The sequence below is a fragment of the Primulina tabacum genome, chromosome 8 (assembly GCF_025594145.1).
Source record: "Primulina tabacum isolate GXHZ01 chromosome 8, ASM2559414v2, whole genome shotgun sequence".
In the NCBI taxonomy this organism is placed as follows: domain Eukaryota; kingdom Viridiplantae; phylum Streptophyta; class Magnoliopsida; order Lamiales; family Gesneriaceae; genus Primulina; species Primulina tabacum.
In genome coordinates, this window is record NC_134557.1 from 5169530 (window position 1) to 5189384 (window position 19855).

Consider the following 19855-nt stretch of genomic DNA (forward strand, 5'->3'; position numbering starts at 1 on the left):
ACAATGATATATGGTATGCAATGCATGTATGTCGTGGAGGTATCAGGTCAAATGCCCATTCACTGAGCACATGTCAGAATCAAACGAATCGCTGTCAAATCAATGCTCGAGCTGGCACACCGGCCTCAATAAGGGATACTCGTATGATAGCGTCGACAAAGCGCCATCAAATCCCAAATCTCAATCAATCATCGGGGCCACTAATGTCTATGCTTTAAAGGTCATGTAATACCAAACATAGCATTGTGTTCACAAACCCCAGAATCCAATCAAATCATATCAGGGTATCCAAGGATCATAGCTCAACGTGCATGTCATGTATCGATGTATGCATCAAACGATGTGTGTTAACAAAACATTTATTTTATACATCGATATTCAAATCACAATGTCATGTATGCCACATAAACTCAACAAATAAGGCATATAGACATGTATTCTCATTCCAATCAATCAAACCAATCCAACATATATGATATAATACAGATACCTGTGGTATGTTACCCGATCGCAACATACCTCAATTCTTCGTTCCAGTTGATGTAGCCTGAAGATATCAGTATAATAATTTATCTACATCAATAACATACTCATTTCAATCAATAACATCATTCAAAATCGACAATATAAGTCTCAAATATCTTTTGAAACTTTAAAAATTCATATCAAATCAAAATCATAACATAATTCAATTTCGACTTCGAATATGAGTTTCTTGTCGGTTATTCTACCACATATAGGAATCTCGACTTCAAATACATGCTATTCCAGCACTTTCATATTTAGAGCTGCTGAAACTAGAAGAAATTTACCTCAAAAGGAAGCTCTCGACGCGAAGATTCCGAATATATAATTTGTTTCGCGTTTGGACAGCGTTTCGAAGTCGATTCGACTGATAGAAATTGAATTCTCTCGTTCTTTCTCGAAGCTACGGATGAAAAGGAAGAAGGAAATGAACAGAAATCTTAATCTTATCCTCACCGCTCTCGCGCTCGGACGGTAGAATTCTCGCGCCCGAGCGCGAGACATTCTGTCCCCGAGTTCTACTTACACCGGGCTCGGGCGGTCAAAAACTACCGCTCGGACGCGGAACGTTCTGTCCGAGCATACTCTTATTCTACACTGGCGCTCGGGCGGTCATCTTCTACCGCTCGGGACGCCACACGTTCTGTCCCAATTATGGGTTTTATACCTATTGGCGTCCGTCTTCTCCACTCGAGCTCTTACAACGTCAATTCATATTCAATACTTATTTTCTCATTTTCATTGTCATGATATACATCATATACATAATCACATGACAATTTCATAAATTATCGATAATCAACATAGGATTTACGATAATACGATACACGGTCCTTACATTTCTCCCCCACTTAAAAGATTTCGTCCTCGAAATCTCAAACATCTCTATATACATAACATTGGCAAACATATATATGTCACCAGTTATAGTACATATCAAAACTAAAATCAGTAAATGGATCAGTATACATTGAATACAATGGAACAGATGGAAGAGAATCAAATAAATGCGGATATGAATCTCGCATCTTGTTCTCCAATTCCCACGTTGACTCTTCCACACCATGTCGTATCCATTGCACTTGAACTAGCGGAATCGATTTATTTCGCAATATCTTTTCCTTTCGATCCATAATGCGAACAGGTTTTTCAACATAGGAAAGAGAAGGATCAAGTTCAACCTCATCAGGTGCAAGTACATGTGATGGATATGGTTCATATTTTCTCAGCATATAAACATGAAATACATCGTGAATGGCAGATAGAGCTGGTGGCAATGCCAATCGATAAGCAAGATCACCAACTCGATCAAGGATCTCATATAGACCAACATATCGAGGAGATAATTTCCCTCGCATGCCAAATCGAACAGTGCCTCTAAAGGGAGATATTTTCAAAAATACTTTGTCACATTTCTGGAATTCCATGGGTCGTCTTCCGTTTGTTCGCATAACTCGTTTGATGATCCTGAGCAGCTTTCATTCTCTGTTGAATCAACTGAACCTTATCATTCATTTCCTGTATCATTTCAGGTCCAGTCAATTGTCTCTCACCAATTTCATCCCAGAATAATGGTGATCTACATCGTCTCCCATATAGAGCTTCAAACGGAGCCATACCAATATTCGTTTGGAGACTATTATTATAAGAAAATTCAACTAATGGTAAGACATCTTGCCAATCCATTCTGAAATCCATCACAATCGCACGTAACATAACTTCCAACGTTTGAATTGTACGCTTAGTCTGGCCATCGGTTTGATGATGATAAGCAGTACTCATAGCCAAACGCGTACTCATCGCTTCCTGAAAACTATCCCAGAATTTAGAAGCAAATCTGGGATCACGATCAGATACAATCGAGACTCGCACACCGTGCAAGTCTCACAATATTCTCGATGTATAAACGGGTCATTCTCTTATAGGGATAAGTCCGCTTCATACGAATAAAATGTGCAGATTTCGAAAGCCGATCAATAATAACCCAAATAGCATCACAGCCCTTGGACGAATGAGGTAAATGAGTCACAAAATCCATAGCAATATGTTCCCAATTCCATTTTGGGATTTCAAGACTATGGAGTAATCCTCCAGGTTTCATTCTCTCGGCTTTCACTTGCTGACAGACTAGACATTTCGAAATAAACTCAGAAATGTCCTTCTTCATACGTTTCCACCAGAATTGAGGTCTCAATGTCAAATACATCTTTCGACCTCCAGGGTGAATACTGTATTTGCTACAATGTGCTTCTCGAAGAAGGGCAGATTTCAAATCAGAATCATTAGGGACTATCAGCCGACCATTAAGTCGTAAAGAACCATCAGAAGAAATCTGGAATCCAGACTGATGTCCTGCAGATACAAGTTCTTTCGACTTTTGGAACTGAGCATCGCTTCGTTGGGTCTTTCGTATTTTCGATATCAAGTTCGGCTCAATTTGCAATGCTGAGACAGTAACAGAATTCCAATTCGAGTGAAAAGTCCAACCAGAAGTACATATATCATCGTGTACTTTGGCGACACAAACAGAAGCTAAAACAGAATCATGAACTTTCCTACTAAGGGCATCAGCAGTAACATTCACCGATCCAGGGTGATATTGAATCTCATAATCAAAGTCCTTCAGGAGATCCATCCACATGCGTTGCCTCATATTCAAATCAGATTGAGAAAAAAGATATTTCAGACTTTTATGGTCCGAATAGATAACAAACTTCTCTCCATACAAGTAATGGCGCCAAATCTTCAAAGCAAACACAATGGCGGCCAATTCAATATCATGAACAGGATAACGAGTTTCATGAGATTTCAATTGACGAGACGCCTAAGCAACCACTTTGCCATGTTGCATCAGAACACAGCCCAAACCTTTACCAGATGCATCTGTGCACACAACAAATCCTCCGGTACCTGAGGGAATAGTAAGCACAGGTGCTGTGATCAATCTCGTCTTCAATTCAAGAAAACTAGCTTCACATTCATCTGACCAAATGAATCGCTGATTCTTCTGTGTCAGTTGAGTAATCGGCTATTTTCGAAAATCCTTCAATAAAACGACGATAATATCCAGCTAAACTCATGTAGCTACGGATCTCAGGAACATTCATAGGTCTTGGCCAATTCAATACAGCTTCGACCTTCGTAGGATCAACAGATATGCCATGTCTCGAAATGACGTGGCCCAAAAATATCACTTTGTCCATCCAGAATTCACATTTGGACAATTTAGCATATAAATGACTAGTACGAAAAGTTTGAAGCACCAGTCTCAGATGTTCAGTATGCTCCTTTTTCGATTTCGAATATACAAGAATATCATCAATAAATACAATAACGAATCGGTCAAGATAATCTCAAAAGACACGATTCATTAAATCCATAAAGACAGCAGGAGCATTCGTGAGACCAAAAGACATAACCAAAAACTCATAGTGGCCATACCTCGTACGAAAAGCAATTTTGGGCACATCTTTATCTCGAACTCGTACTTGATGATACCCAGAACGAAGATCAATCTTCGAGTATACAGAAGTACCCTGAAGCTGATCAAATAAATCATCAATACGAGGAAGTGGGTACTTATTTTTCACTGTAGCCCGATTCAGTTGCCTATAATCGATACACATTCGCATAGTACCATCTTTCTTTCGAACGAATAAAACTGGAGCTCCCCAAGGTGATACACTCGGTCGAATATAACCCTTATCGAGAAGATCCTGTAATTGTTCTTTCAATTCTTTCAATTCCAATGGTGCCATGCGATAGGGAGCTTTAGATATGGGAGCAGTCCCCGGCACAAGATCAATACTAAACTCAACTTCTCGATGAGGAGGAAACTCAGGAATCTCATCGGGAAATACATCTGGAAAATCTTTCGCAACAGGAATCTCAGATAAAGAAGGCTCCTTCTTAGATACATCAATAGCGTAGATAAGATAACCCTCATCTCCGCTAGTCAAAAGTCGAGACATTTCCAAGGAAGATACCAATGGAATTTTGGCTTGGGAACACTTGCCATAAAAATTCCACTTGGGTCCCTCAATTGGTCAAAATCGAACCACTCCATGAAAACAATCAACAGTAGCTCGATTTGTGGTCAAGATATCCATGCCAACAATATAATCAAAGTCGTGCATTGGAAGGACAATCAAATTCAAAAATATCACGTTGTCCTCATATATCAATACACAATTATGCACAACTTGCTCAGACAAAATAATCTTTTCTGCTGGCGTGGCTATCAATAATGTATCATACAATGGGGTACACTCGATACCGTGAGATGCAACAAATGCATGAGATATGAATGAATGAGATGCTTCTGTATCAAATAAAATACGTGCAGGATAATCGCAAAGCATGCAAATACCTGCAATCACACCACCAGGAGCTTCCTTCGCCTGATCCTCAGTCATAGCATACACTCGAACTTGAGGATGAACTTGAGCAGTCTGACCACCTGGTCCTCGATATCATGGGACACTCGACTGATGAAAAGAGGGAACAAGAACATCATGTCTCATCATACTAGGGCCACCTCTAAATCCTGGCTGGGGTTGGGAAGAAGTCGTACCCCTGTTCGGGCATACTCGAGAGAAATGGCCTTCCTGCCCACACTGATAACAAGTACCAAACATACCTCGACACTGCTCGATAGTATGTTTACCCCCACAATGACTACAATAAGGAGCAATCACGGGACTCTCTCTCTCTGGGATCCACTAGAACTCGAAGAAGACAAAGAAACAGAACCAGTCTTCTTGAACTTTTTACCTCTTGGACGCAATGTAGGCTGCTGAGCTGACACTGGTGGTGGAGGAGTATACTGTGGATCTCCTCGCCTGAGTCCAGCCTCGGCTGCCTTGGCTCGTTCAACCGCCTCTGCGTAGATGGTTGGCAATCCAGAAACAACAAAAGTATATAAAGCAGGATGCAATCCATTTACAAACCTGTTATATTTTGCTTTTGCATTCCCAGCTACGTGAGGTGCATACTTCAACAATGTAGAAAACTTCGAAGCATACTCTGCAACAGTCATCGTTCCCTACTGCAGACTAATGAATTCATTTTCTTGGGAAGTATAATAGGAAGGAGGGGAATACTGCTCCAAAAACTGAGCCTTGAAGACATCCCATGTGACTTCAATCCCGTCTTCTTTCAATCCAATCTCAGCGGCTTCCCACCAAGATTTTGCTCGGTCTTTCAACTGATAGAGAGCAAGTTTCAGTCTCCGAGCCTTGGAATATTCAACAATATTAAACAAATGCTCGATATCCTTTAACCAAGCCTCTGCTCTTTCTGCACTCTCAGTGCAAAAGAACCTAGGTGGTTTCAGATCCTGGAATCGAGCCATCACTATATTCATGGACAATCCTTCAAATTGTCCGACTATTCTCTCAGTACTGCTACTCGCAGTTTCATTTGTGTGATCCATCTACAAATCAGAGGATGAATATTACAAATCAATATCAATTTCACATCATCATCATCTCATATAATCAATCTCATCAATAACTTACTCAAACTAAATCAAGTAGGAGCAAGTAATGCAAATAAATCAGACACATACGCACAATTCATTTGTGCCTATTCCAGTGTACACAAGACTCAATCGAGCATTCCCAGCTATGCTCTGATACCACTCTGTGTGGGGCCCTTAGCTCCTAATCTTTATTACAACACAATCTGATTAGGGTTAATTAATTACAGCGGAAAACGAGTTTAACTTTTCTTTACAATGAGCCCAAAATATTTCTTCTATAATTTGAATACTAAAAATAGTATTTTATCTTATATCATAAAACTCGCCCACACATAATCAAAATCAATCATATACAAACACCTCAAATCCTCGGGACATGCCCCGGTATATAGATACATCTGTGACTCCCTCCAGAAGTACCTCTCCGGCCTCCTGATATCCTGGAGTACTTGCCAATGTCCACACACAAAAACAACAACAGCCCCCCTTGGGGGTGAGCAAAACTCCGTATGGAACAACCATCATATATACCACAAGTATCTAAACAATGATATATGGTATGCAATGCATGTATGTCGTGGAGGTATCAGGTCAAATGCCCATCCACTGAGCACATGTCAGAATCAAACGAATCGCTGTCAAATCAATGCTCGAGCTGGCACACCGGCCTCAATAAGGGATACTCGTATGATAGCGTCGACAAAGCGCCATCAAATCCCAAATCTCAATCAATCATCGGGGCCACTAATGTCTATGCTTTAAAGGTCATGTAATACCAAACATAGCATTGTGTTCACAAACCCCAGAATCCAATCAAATCATATCAGGGTATCCAAGGATCATAGCTCAACGTGCATGTCATGTATCGATGTATGCATCAAACGATGTGTGTTAACAAAACATTTATTTTATGCATCGATATTCAAATCACAATGTCATGTATGCCACATAAACTCAACAAATAAGGCATATAGACATGTATTCTCATTCCAATCAATCAATCCAATCCAACATATATCATATAATACAGATATCTGTCGTATGTTACCCGGTCGCAACATACCTCAATTCTTCGTTCCAGTTGATGTAGCCTGAAGATATCAGTATAATAATTTATCTACATCAATTACATACTCATTTCAATCAATAACATCATTCAAAATCGAAAATATAAGTCTCAAATATCTTTTGAAACTTTAAAAATTCATATCAAATCAAAATCATAACATAATGCAATTCCGACTTCGAATATGAGTTTCTTGTCGGTGATTCTACCACATATAGGAATCTCGACTTCAAATACATGCTATTACAGCACTTTTATATTTAGAGCTGCTGAAACTAAAAGAAATTTACCTCAAAAGGAAGCTCTCGACGCGAATATTCCGAATATATAATTTGTTTCGCGTTTGGACAGCATTTCGAAGTCGATTCGACTGATAGAAATTGAATTCTCTCGTTCTCTCTCGAAGCTACGGATGAAAAGGAAGAAGGAAATGAACAGAAATCTTAATCTTATCATCACCGCTCTCGCGCTCGGGCGGTAGAATTCTCGCGCCCGAGCGCGAGATATTCTGTCCCCGAGTTCTACTTACACCGCGCTCGGGCGGTCAAAAACTACCGCTCGGACGCGGAACGTTCTGTCCGAGCATACTCTTATTCTACACTGGCGCTCGGGCGATCATCTTCTACCGCTCGGGCGCCACACGTTCTGTCCCAATTATGGGTTTTATACCTATTGGCGTCCGTCTTCTCCACTCGAGCTCTTACGACGTCAATTCATATTCAATACTTATTTTCTCATTTTCATTGTCATGATATACATCATATACATAATCACATGACAATTTCATAAATTATCGATAATCAACATAGGATTTACGATAATACGATAATTATCAGCAGGTGCCTCAAGATGTTCATGGAACATCTATTCGAACGTCACATAAGTTTTTTTCCTCACATATTATTGTATTAAATATTTCGACGATATTCGGAAGAACATCTTCACGAACATATAAAAAAGGGATTTTACAATATGCACGCGAAAACATCGATCGATGTATCTTCTCACAAATATCTTACGATGTTTATGTGATGTCTTTTTCTATATATATTTTTATGAAAATAATTTGTATTTCCCCCCCGAAGTTTTTTATGGGGTAGTTGACCATAATATTTAGTCATCCAACTGTTCAGAATTTAAAGATGATAATCAACGAACTTTGTTACCATTAACTGCTAAATTGGCTGAATAAATTAATGAGACTGAGGAATAATGTTGACCGCCACATGCTATATTAAATATATGTGTCAAAATAATGAAATATATACATATATTAATTCAATCTATCATATTTCTGACTAAAAAACTCTTTATGATTTGAACACATAAACTCAAATATTTATTATTTGAATTGCTCCATCAATAAAAATACAATTTTCTACAAAATTATATATATATATATGTATGTATGTATGTATGTATATATATATATTATGCGGTTTGTCAAATGATCAATGAATGGTACGTAAAGCAACGAAGAAAGAAATTTACAAGATTGGAGATAGATAACCAAAATGGATCAGCTTCTGTTCCCATGTGATGGCTTTAGTGGATCTGTTGACAATGCTGCTCCTTTTGAGACCACAAGCTTTGCCCCCCCACCCTTTTCGTGAAGATGACAGCTCCATCCCTTTTTTTTTTTTTTTTTTTTGGGTACTAAATTTTAATTATAATTTCTTAAAATAATCAACATTACGAAATTAGATTTGAGCTCATTGTGATCAGTATTTATTAGTAAGATTTGAACATTAGGTCAATTGCCATATGCGGTGTGGCGGAGTCAGAAATATGATTCTATCCGAACTAGAATTTTAAAATATAAAATATTTTATATTTTAAATTTAATTTGATATACACGGACTAATATCATATTAATCCAAAATTATACAAAATTTACATATAATTTTTTTTAAAAAAAATTGAGCCAGCCGGAGTGTCTATACATGTGGCTCCGCCACTGCGCTAAGATGATATTCAACAGTCATTTATTAATTTTTGAAACTTGGAGATGGATACAAAAACAAGATCATGAAGTTTCAAGTTACCTCAAGGGACGTTGGATTTGGAATTATGGATTTCAAATTTATTTTTACAAATTTATTGGTTTGTTTGAGAAAATCTATTTGATATTGAATTTCAAATCCTAAATAGTTATTTTTAAGTCATTGTAGTGAATTTTAAATTCATTTCAACATGGAGTCATTCAAAAATATTCTCCTCAAATACTTTCTCAAATTCAAATCATTCAATTCAAATGCAGTATTTATTTCAAAAAAATATATATAGATATATCCGATAGTTGAATATCATGCCTGAATACAATCGAACACCAGTGAAGGCTATTTGTAGTTCCAAAAGTCAATCAACTTACTTTTATTTTTGGCAAAAAATCTTACTTTTGCTGAACATAATGGTTAAAACTATTTTTTTTTAAAAAAAAACATAAATTTAAATGCCTTCCCACGTGGCTAGCTCTTGCTCCTGTTTTTGGTAATCAAGCTAGAGGAAACATATTTCTTTCTTTAGGTTATATATATACATTTATTAATAATAATAATAATAATAATAATAATAATAATAAATGAATATACGAGTGAATACATACATACATATATATATATATATGTATATATATGAGTAGAGTAGGTCTCTTGTGAGACGGTCTCACGAATATTTATCTGTGAGATGGGTCAACCCTACTGATATTCACAGTAAAAACTAATACTCTTAGCATAAAAAGTAACAATTTTTCATGGATGACTCAAATAAGAGATTTGTCTCGCAAAATACGGGGCTCTGAGACCGGCTCACACAAATATATGAGATCGCGAGTCATTATTGGTGATCCCAAAAAAAGCTCCGATGTATATCTTATCTGAATAGATGTCCAATCATAAACCACCAAATAAGCATGAACATATTATTTCTAATTCAAACACACACATTTTTATATCTCATATTTGGTTTCATCTATAATTACACTATATTTACTATGGAGCAATGGAATTACCTTTTCTTGGCTAACATGCTCGTATACCTTCAACAATATCATTTTTTAAGACAAAATTTCTAACTGATATCATTATTTTTTCTTTTGTGTACCAAGCATAGCAATTATATCAAAAGGTGAATCGAATTTTTATTCAACCCCATAAGAATTAAAAATTAGAATTATTTGTTTTGATTAATCAGAAAAAGAACGAAGAAGTTACATAATATTCAATCACTTGCGAAATTCAATAACTCGATAATTGAATGTGGAAAAATGATCGACTATTATCTACCCAATCGATCGACTATTGTCAATTACTTGCGAAATTCAATGCCTAAGGTTGAAGTTCGAACTTTTTTCTTTTAGATAAATTGGAAATACATACACAACTTTTATTCTACGTTATATAAACAAAAGAAAAAGAAATACACTTTTGTAGTATCATCCATTATTCCAGGCTATTAGAATTCAATAGCAAGCCCATCACCCAATCCGGACAAGGCCCACCGAACCCGTTAAATCCAGCTCACACATAGCCCATCCAGAGATGGACTAAAACAACTGCATATGAAAATCAACTTTTTTTCTTGGCCCATTAAATTACAGAGTCAATCTCAAAACGAAAAAAAAGAAGTTATATTATTATTTTCTAAATATGTCATTTTCAAATGTAGATATAATATATTAAAATGTATTATTTATTTTATATCCATCACATAATTTGTACATGAAATTTTAAAATAGAGATGAAATACACTACAACGAGACAACATTTTTGAGAAGTGACAAGAAGACAAACTAGTAATAATATCTTAAAAGGGATTAATTTTTTTAAAAAAAATAAAAATTATTTTGTCGTTATTAATAAAAGTGGTCCAAGAAGTGAGATTATATTAAACTCACAATTTTACTCCAACCATTAAATAAGAAATTGATATCTAACCTACCTACATTGGTTGCCCCTACAAGAACATTCCCATTCCGGGGACCTCTTTGCCTTTAATACAAACTTTCCATCCATAAGCATTTATCTACTTATGAAACTAACATATATTAATATTCAATACTTGTCACTTACTCCAAAACATTCTTTTTTAAATCATTGCAATGTAATTTTCACACCTTAATTTGTCATCTCCACTCAAAAATTCCTCGTGTGATTTGATAATGAATTGAGGTAGATAGTCTCACGGATTTTCAATCGACATACGGTTAATTTCGTTTATATTTACGATAAAAAGTAATATATATTTTCATGATCGACCCAAATAAAATATATGTCTCACAAAAGACAAAAACTTGTGTGAGACGGTCTTACGGGTCGTATTTTGCGAGACGGATCTCTTATTTGGGTCATCCATGAAAAAATATTATTTTTTATGCTAAGAGTATTGTTTTTTATTGTGGATATCGATAGGGTTGACCCGTCTCACAAATAAAGATCCGTGAGACCGTCTCACAAGAGACCTACTCATCACAAAATTGACTCGTGAGAACTTCTCACATGGGTTTTTGTGTTTGATAAAATATTCATTCATTGATCAAGATTCTTGCTTTCATAAATTGATCTGTATGTGAAAGGAATTTTATCTGCTATTTTAAATGATTAATTGTATAAAAGGTGACAATGAAAGAAGAGATTAGATAGGCTTCGACTTTCCTTATCAAGGCTGTTGGGGAATTCAATATTGCTAGTGAAGTTGCTCGATCGATCACATACTTGTGGCTCAAATACATTTATTTTTCTATTGTTACATATAAGGAAAATCAATGTCCGGATGCTGAGATAAGCCTTTATCCATTCATGAAAACGCCTTTAATGGATAAGTGATTAATCATACTCCGGTCAGAGATGCCGTGGCACTGTTATCCGGTAGATTGTTACGAGAAAAATCGTACTTGACGGCTTGAGCGACACTTAATCGGAGTATATAGCTTTCGTTTCTCTGTGTTTTCAGAATTGAGTTTCGAATTGCCGCAAACTATAGTTTTCGAAAATTTTTGTATCTGAGTTTACTGTTGTTCAACTAAGGAGTAGAGTTATCGATCGGTTCTTGAATTTACAATGGTAGAAATTGCTTTCGCTTGATATTTTGTGCATGTGGTTGTATAACAATGAGAACTTTGCATTTGAGATTTCTTAGAATTTAAAAGGTAGGTGCACCATTATATATTACAAGATACAACTCATAAGGACATCAACAATGGTGAATTGTTATAACATCCACCAACTCATCAAAAATCGTGGAGTCCAGTGCCACATACTTATTATAACAACATATTTCTTTCACTTACATTCTTTTTAACATTAAAACTCATTATTTATGGGTCCTACTGACCACTCAATCATCTTAAAAAAATTTAATATTAAATAAAATTGTTTTACAATATTTAAATCATTATTATTTTAATTTTTAAAAATAATATTACTTTTTAATAAAATAATTTTATTAATTTTAAAAAATAATATTATCGTTATTTAAATATTTTTATTAAATAAAGTAGATGTTCGAAATAAATACCACGACAGAATAATTATTTAAACAAGACATGAACACGATTTATTTAAAATTACAATATAATTAAAAAGGTAAAAAACATAAAAATAAAAAATCCAAAAAAATGATTAATTTAAAAAGTTTAAAAAATTAAAAATCCAAAAGAAACCTGAAAAAAATAAAAAAAAATAAAAATAAGAGACGCATCTCTCTCTCATGCGAGTGGGAGGGCATAGAGATGTCAATGGGGCGGGTTTAGCTAAACCCAAGACCCTGCACATGAAAAAAACTTTGACTCATTATCCGCCCCGCCCCGGTTAAATATTCTTCGGACCCACCCCACCTTGAATATGAAAAAGGGCCGGGTAGACCCGTGAGACCCGAATTTTTTTAAAATAAAAAGTAATCTTTCTTCTCACATTACTGAATTATGAAACATACAAGCCTCTAAATACAACATTGTGGAAAATTATTTCATGTATTCGACCACACTTAATAATATCAAACAAAGTATTTTCACGACATAAAGAATTACATAAAAAAAAGAGTTACTAGCTCTCCAAAAAAATCTTGACATTCCCAAAAATAAGTCATAACATAATTTAAACAGATCAATATAAAATCAACGAGTAGTAAATATTTCAGACACATTTTTCGGGATCATTTTCCTCTTCATCAAGAATGGTGGGATAAGTTGGTAAACTACTTGAAGAACTAACTACAAAATTAAATAGAGAAAGTACATTGAAAAAATAAAAATGTAATTTCAAATTGTAAAAAAATGTAATTTAAAAAGAGAAAAGTACATTAAAGAAATTAAAATGAAAGTACAATAACAAAATAAAACTGTGATTTATTTACCTTTCACCTCACCCCACAACCATCTTCACGAGCACATCAATGCCTCCAAAGTCGTTGGATTAAGTCTACTAAGATGAGACCAACTATTCTTCCACTATTGCTAAAAGCAGATTCAAATGCAACAGTTGACATAGGAATAGCTAAGACCGTTATGGTTGAGGTGAGCTAATAAAAAAATGAAAATTAATAAAACAAAAATCCTAGAGAATTTATATCCACATATATGGGGCGGATATGTGGCGGATATTATAGGACCCATGACCCACCCCATATCCGGACGGGTCTAAAAAATTTAACCCGAGACCCGCCCCATGACCCATTTAGTATACCCAAACCCACCCCATACACGCGGGTCTATTGCGGGTCTGGGTAAAATCCGGACCCATTGACATCGCTAAGAGGGCATTATAATGCACACTCACAATGGAGAGAGCATGTTAAATGGGCATTATAATGCTCATTTAACACCCCATTGCGAATGTCCTAAGGGAAGGATTCAATCCTAAATTAGAATCTATTTCAATTTATTTTTTTATATGAGCATATGATATCTATGGTAAGTTGTAACGAAGATATTCTATAATGTTTCGAATTAATTAGTTCATTAGGAGAAATTGCATTTTTTTATCCTATATATTTATTTATTTGCGATTATGATAATCTATATTGTCAAATTTCAGTTTTAATTCATTATTTATTTAATTTTTTTCCAATTTTAGTCTTTCTCCCTATGTTGCAACAATGTGGTGCTTAAATGATGCTGATATGTATAATCGCCACATGAAGACTCGCGATCAGGGGCGGTCCTAAGAAAAAAGTGGCCCTGGGCGAAACTTATAATATGGTCCTCTTGTATTGATTCGAAATTCAAATGTATATTAAAAAAATTGAATAGCAAAATCAAAGTAAACCAAAATGTGTAAATAAGAAAACTACACATAGAAAAATGTCTACATAATTTCTCAAAATAATTTATTCAACAATCAATATTATTTAAAACGCACTCTTCTTGCGTTTTTTGAAGCAAAGTCATCAATTATGTCGTCATATGAGATATCCTCCAGTATGTCATTTTCGATGCAGAGGATCGCCAAACTATTCAATCTCTCTTGACTCATTGTGGTTCTCAAATAAGATTTCAATAATTTTAACTTGGAAAAGCTTCTCTCAGCTGATGCTACAGTTACAGGAATAGTCAATAAAATTTGATACGCAACCACAACTGTAGGAAAAACATCCATTTTCAATGCAAACTCCAAAATTTTAATGGATGTCCAAGATTTATTTGTGTCGTAAGCTTCAAGAGGTAGCATCTCTTGCAACATTTGTAATTCTAAAAGTAGATCATGAGCATCAATATCAGACGCATCATCCTTAAAATTCACAATGAACTATTAAAATTCAAAATGCATGTGCTAATTTAATTTAACACCAGTTAATTTAGCAATTCAAAATCAAATTCAACAAAAGTCCCAAATTTCAAAATTAGGTTTAGAAAATTCATACCTCTAATCTTCGACGATAAAAAATTTACTAAGGGATGACGAGGAGCAACGATGAGTACTGAAACAAAATTGAGATGATAGAAGACAATTGGAATGGAGGTTAGAGATTGGTCAGATCGTATAGCTTCATCCGCCGAAATCGAAAATTGAGTCTTACGATTTGAGTATAATGCTGCTGTTATAATTTTTTTTATCATATTTAGGTCTTATTATATATATAATATAATTAAAGTAATTATCTGGGTCCCAATACTATTATATATATATATATATATTAAAAAAATTTGGGGCTCCCATCAAAATGGGGCCCTGGGCATGGGCCCAGTTTGCCCTTGGAAAGGGCCGTCCCTGCTCGCCATGAAAAAATACAAAAGTACCAAAAAAATAAAAGGTATATGATTAAAATCTAAATTTGACTATATAAATATGTGTGTGTAGTTTTCTCGATAGGATGTTGTTTATTATATATAGTTTATATCCTGATTTATATAGCTTTATTCTCTTCTTAACCAACTTCGACTATATGTTATCAATAATTTATAAAACTCATCCTTAATTATTTTTTTCAAGCAATGCATAGATTCCCTTTAAACCATTTTTTGAAAAATAGAATAATTAAACGATTTCTATCATTTCTCCCTGCAATCTTTTTTTTTTATCATATGATAATAATAATGTTGTTCGAATAATTGAATCTCATGTCTCAGACAGAAGAAAACACACACACACAGAGATATATATAATTCATTGGTTCATGAGTACTTCTGTCATCTGTGTTCCATTACGATATTTTGAAGCAAGACGTGCCTTTGTAGGACCTTCAACTTTTTAACATGCATGCACGGCAAACGTTTGAGAATTCATACTGTTGGTTGCCAAAAATGTTGGACAACTCGAAAAGCAACGAGACAAGTAGATCTAATTGAAATTTTTTTAAAAAAATATATATAATTTGTATCTCTTAATATATATATATATATTAAAACATATCAAAAGCAAGAGTGGTCACGTTTGTGCTACTGAATATATATAAGTTTCAGTCGATAAATTAAAAACACGAAATTATATATGTGATCAATCCATCTCCATTTTCGTACAAAAATTGCGGTAACCATGTCGAGACTTTTGAGGACAAAAAAGATATATATATATATACCAGCTTTGTTTTATGACGATAAGATAAGATTAATTACCATTTCATGTCACAAATTAAAAAAGATCAATGAAACACAAATAACGTATTCTTCAAATTTCAAGAAAATTATATTACAAATAGCAAAATGAAAACAATATTATAACGAGTAAATTAAAGAGTACATATTCTCATAATAATTACACATAAAATTTAAATATTTATGCTGCCTCCAATAATTCAGACAAATTAAACCCTTATTGTTTTACCTTTTCCAGAACCTTAACACACACTGTTTCATCAGCAACATCAACTGATTTCTGATTCTTGCATCCTAGAAGCCCACTTGGCCGAATCTTTTGTGCTTCCTTGCTCCCTCCATTTGTGTTTCTTGGATTCATGTTGTTGTTTCTTGAAACTATGCCACCTGAAATGCTAACACATCTTTCTTCGGTGTCTGACAGAATCGACAAGTAATCTGCAGCGCTTGCGGTAATGACACTCCATTGAATACTGGCTTCACTTGGTGCATAATGTGATGTAGGACTCATGCAACAAGAAACAGCATCATCTTGATCTGTTTTTGAGGCTAATATTTGATTTATACATCCCGAGATATTCTCTATTTCGAAGAGATCGGAGCTTGCATCACTAGCCATATCGTCGAAAATTGTGCTGGTTCCGATAGTAGAGGCAGCTGGGATATTATTCTGATGGCTTTTCCCTTCAGGAATGGCGTCCCATGTTAACATTGAGAGTTTTCTTTCCAAATTCATGGCTATGTCTCCCTTTGATGAAATGCTTGATCCAAATACTTCGATGGAGTTTCTCGCCTCTTCCAACTTTTCTTCTTCGAGCTTGATTTTGTCTACAATGAAATTCTTTTGTGATTTTTGGTCCGGGATTGTGGTGAGATGACCGAATATTCGATCTGATCCGGTTCGGCTGGCTTTTGAGTTCTTGTATGTGATGTCGTGTGGGATGATCTGATCATTGATCTTGACATTTTTCTTGTCGAAACACGGCACCTGGCAACCGAATCCGGGGAAAATTCTCCAGCTGGTAGGTTTTTTCGGCTTAGTTAGTGAATCGTTTCTCGGGAGGTTCCTCAGCATTGTTGTTTGGCTCGCCCAGCTACTCGTTTCAGAACCAAGCTGGCTACGAGTTTCTTGAGTTGCATTCGATGAAAGCCGGGGTCGATTCACCGACCCGTTTTTGTTAAATTCACGTTTCAGCCCTGACGTGTATTCCAATTTCATGTTGAAGTACCTGTCAGCACCAAAAACACTGATTTCTCCATCTTTTGAATGGTGATCTTGAGAGAATGTGAATGCTGAAGTGGGATCTTGGATTGGCCCCGGAACTTTAAACACAAAGTTCTCTCCTGAAGTGTTGAGATACGAAAACGAATCCGTTCGGGCGCTTTTTAGGCTATCTTGGGTGTCTTTTGAGTGTGAAATGTTGGCCTGGAATGCAGATTTTATTGAAGGGGACTTACTTTTTCCTGAGCTCATTACAAGAGGGGTTTCTTGGGCCGAAATCCTTCGAATCAAATTTTCTTTATCTCTGTCTAGGTAACATGAAAACGAGGCGACACGAAGATTCATGTTATCTTCACTCTCCATGGATGTTGAATCGATTTTGTTTACAATGAATTGGTGGAAGCAACAAAATCTGGGAAGAATGTATACGTAGAGATATATGATAAGTATATAAGATATGCCTGAAAAATGAAATGCAAATTTATAACATCGAGAAATGGGAATATTTTAGAGCATAAATTCGAGCAAAGTGTTGAGTTTATAGAATGGGTTCATGAAAAGCCATCCTGTAAATAGGCATGGCAAGAGGGTTAAAGTAGCAAGGCAGTGGAGCCTACTTGTTTATGACCTCGTGTGACTGTTTCACTTTTACGGCCGCCGCAGGGAAATCAACATAGTTAAAAAGTAAAAGCAACTCCCCTCCTTTTGAAGTTAAATTACGAGTTCATTTGTACGAGAAAATTGCATCAAAAGCCAAGGATCCTTTGGTTCAGTGGCAAGAATTTGATCCCAAGACCAAATTTGACTTGTGTGGAGTGTGGGTAGTTTAATTCTTTCAGATTTACATAGGAAATATCCGTCCTCGTTCCATCAAAAGAATATACATTGATCATAATTTGATCAAATCATGACTGTAATAAGCGTCTAACAGCACATTTTATCCAATAGTACTGCAAGTCATATCGTTTGCAATGTTTTCAAGTCCATAAACATATTATATACTTTAAAATTGTTTTGATGTAATATAAAATACATTTTCTGGACTGTGAACTGTGGTTTACATGGATTTGTAAGTCACAATATTTACGTTTAATGTGAGAAAAGACCTCATAATCATCAATATTTCCTCCCCGTGAGGCATCTCGGGTAATGCTATATTGTACCAGATAACATCAACACCATTGAACAATGTAAATCTTTCATATTTTTATGAGGGATATTCCACTCTATATATCGACCATACTGCTCTATGAGTGGACATCCTAGCTAGCTAGGGTCGTCCCCACTACTTACTCAACTAGTTCTTTGCTCTCTGTGGCATCCTAAAGTCCATTTTAGTCCCAAAATAGTTTGCCTTATTTAGATATGAATTTTTTAGAAGAAGTTACAAGTCACAAAACATCTTTCTCATGTTTAGTGTGATGAAAACCCTCAAAATTTCACTCTTTTCCCCTTCTTTTCTGCAACCATTTATCCATCATCAATGACTGGTACGGTGGTATAAACTTCGTAGGGTGAGCGAAACTAAAACTAAAAAGATGGATCAAAATCATTGGAGATATAATATATATTAGGTTACAAAAACCAATGATACTGAACCAGTTGTTAGACTGCTGTCATTTTGCATTCGAGTAAGAAAAATGCAGGTAATTTTAGTCATTATTAATGCCATCACTGGAGATTTGGATATGATACGTTTACATTTATTACATGTTCTTTGGTTTAGGGATATATATATACATTTAATGCAAAGCTGGAAATTCTTACAAAGCCACCAGACTAAGAAGTGGCTAAGAACCAAGGTTTAAAACCCACCATTCATTCGACCTGGCGAGACTAAAGCAGGGACTACAATGTCAAAGTCATAATGAATTTATGATTTAAAGCTCCAAATAATTTATTGTCAAGGAATTTTCGGTAGTTGGATTCCAGTGATTGGGAATATTAATGGCTGATAAGCGACTCGTTCTTCAAATACACATATATATCATATTGCTTTCTTACCATTTTTTTAAAAAACGATCCATTTTAATGATTTTTTTGCATGAGTTCATGGCATAAACTCCCAAGATCAAATGCACAAAGCCAGAAATTAATCGAATATGTTCTTTGGTTTGGGAGAATATGTATAGTTGTTTGAGGGGTTACTTATGCTAAAATTAAACTTATATAATCGTTATCATCACCTAAGTTTGGAATACATTTTACTCTTAAACATATCCCACTTGTTCTAGCTGTAAAGCGTATAAACAGATTTGAAGTGCGAATTTCCTTCTAAGCTAATTAAGTTGAAAGAGAATCTGCTTTTCTAAGCGAGGAATTTTGCAATATCTTTTATTTCAGCCTGTACTTAAAACGTAATCTCACCCTAACGTACCCTTTCGCAGTTGACAAATCGTTAACAAAACCATAAAATTTTATCAAGTGATCACGAAAAAAATTGTGTAAACAAGATTATTTGTCTTAAAAGTGTGTGCTAAACTTTGAAAGATTTTAGTTTGAGTAGGAAACTGCCTTTTCCTTGTATTCCAG

The 19855-nt window shown here is 35.2% G+C and overlaps 1 protein-coding gene across 1 annotated transcript; it reads right to left on the reverse strand.

Moving 5' to 3' along the window:
- Window positions 1–16152: 16152 nt before the first annotated feature.
- Window positions 16153–17870, reverse strand: LOC142553253 (protein PHYTOCHROME KINASE SUBSTRATE 3-like). The gene has a single exon (XM_075663375.1). It carries the CDS (start codon window positions 17684–17686, stop codon window positions 16319–16321), a length of 1368 nt encoding a protein of 455 aa, XP_075519490.1. The 5' UTR covers window positions 17687–17870; the 3' UTR covers window positions 16153–16318.
- Window positions 17871–19855: the final 1985 nt, after the last annotated feature.

Coding starts and splice junctions, on each gene's coding strand:
- LOC142553253 (XM_075663375.1), bottom strand. CDS start 17,686: ATGGAGAGTGAAGATAACATGAATCTTCGTGTCGCCTCGTTTTCATGT.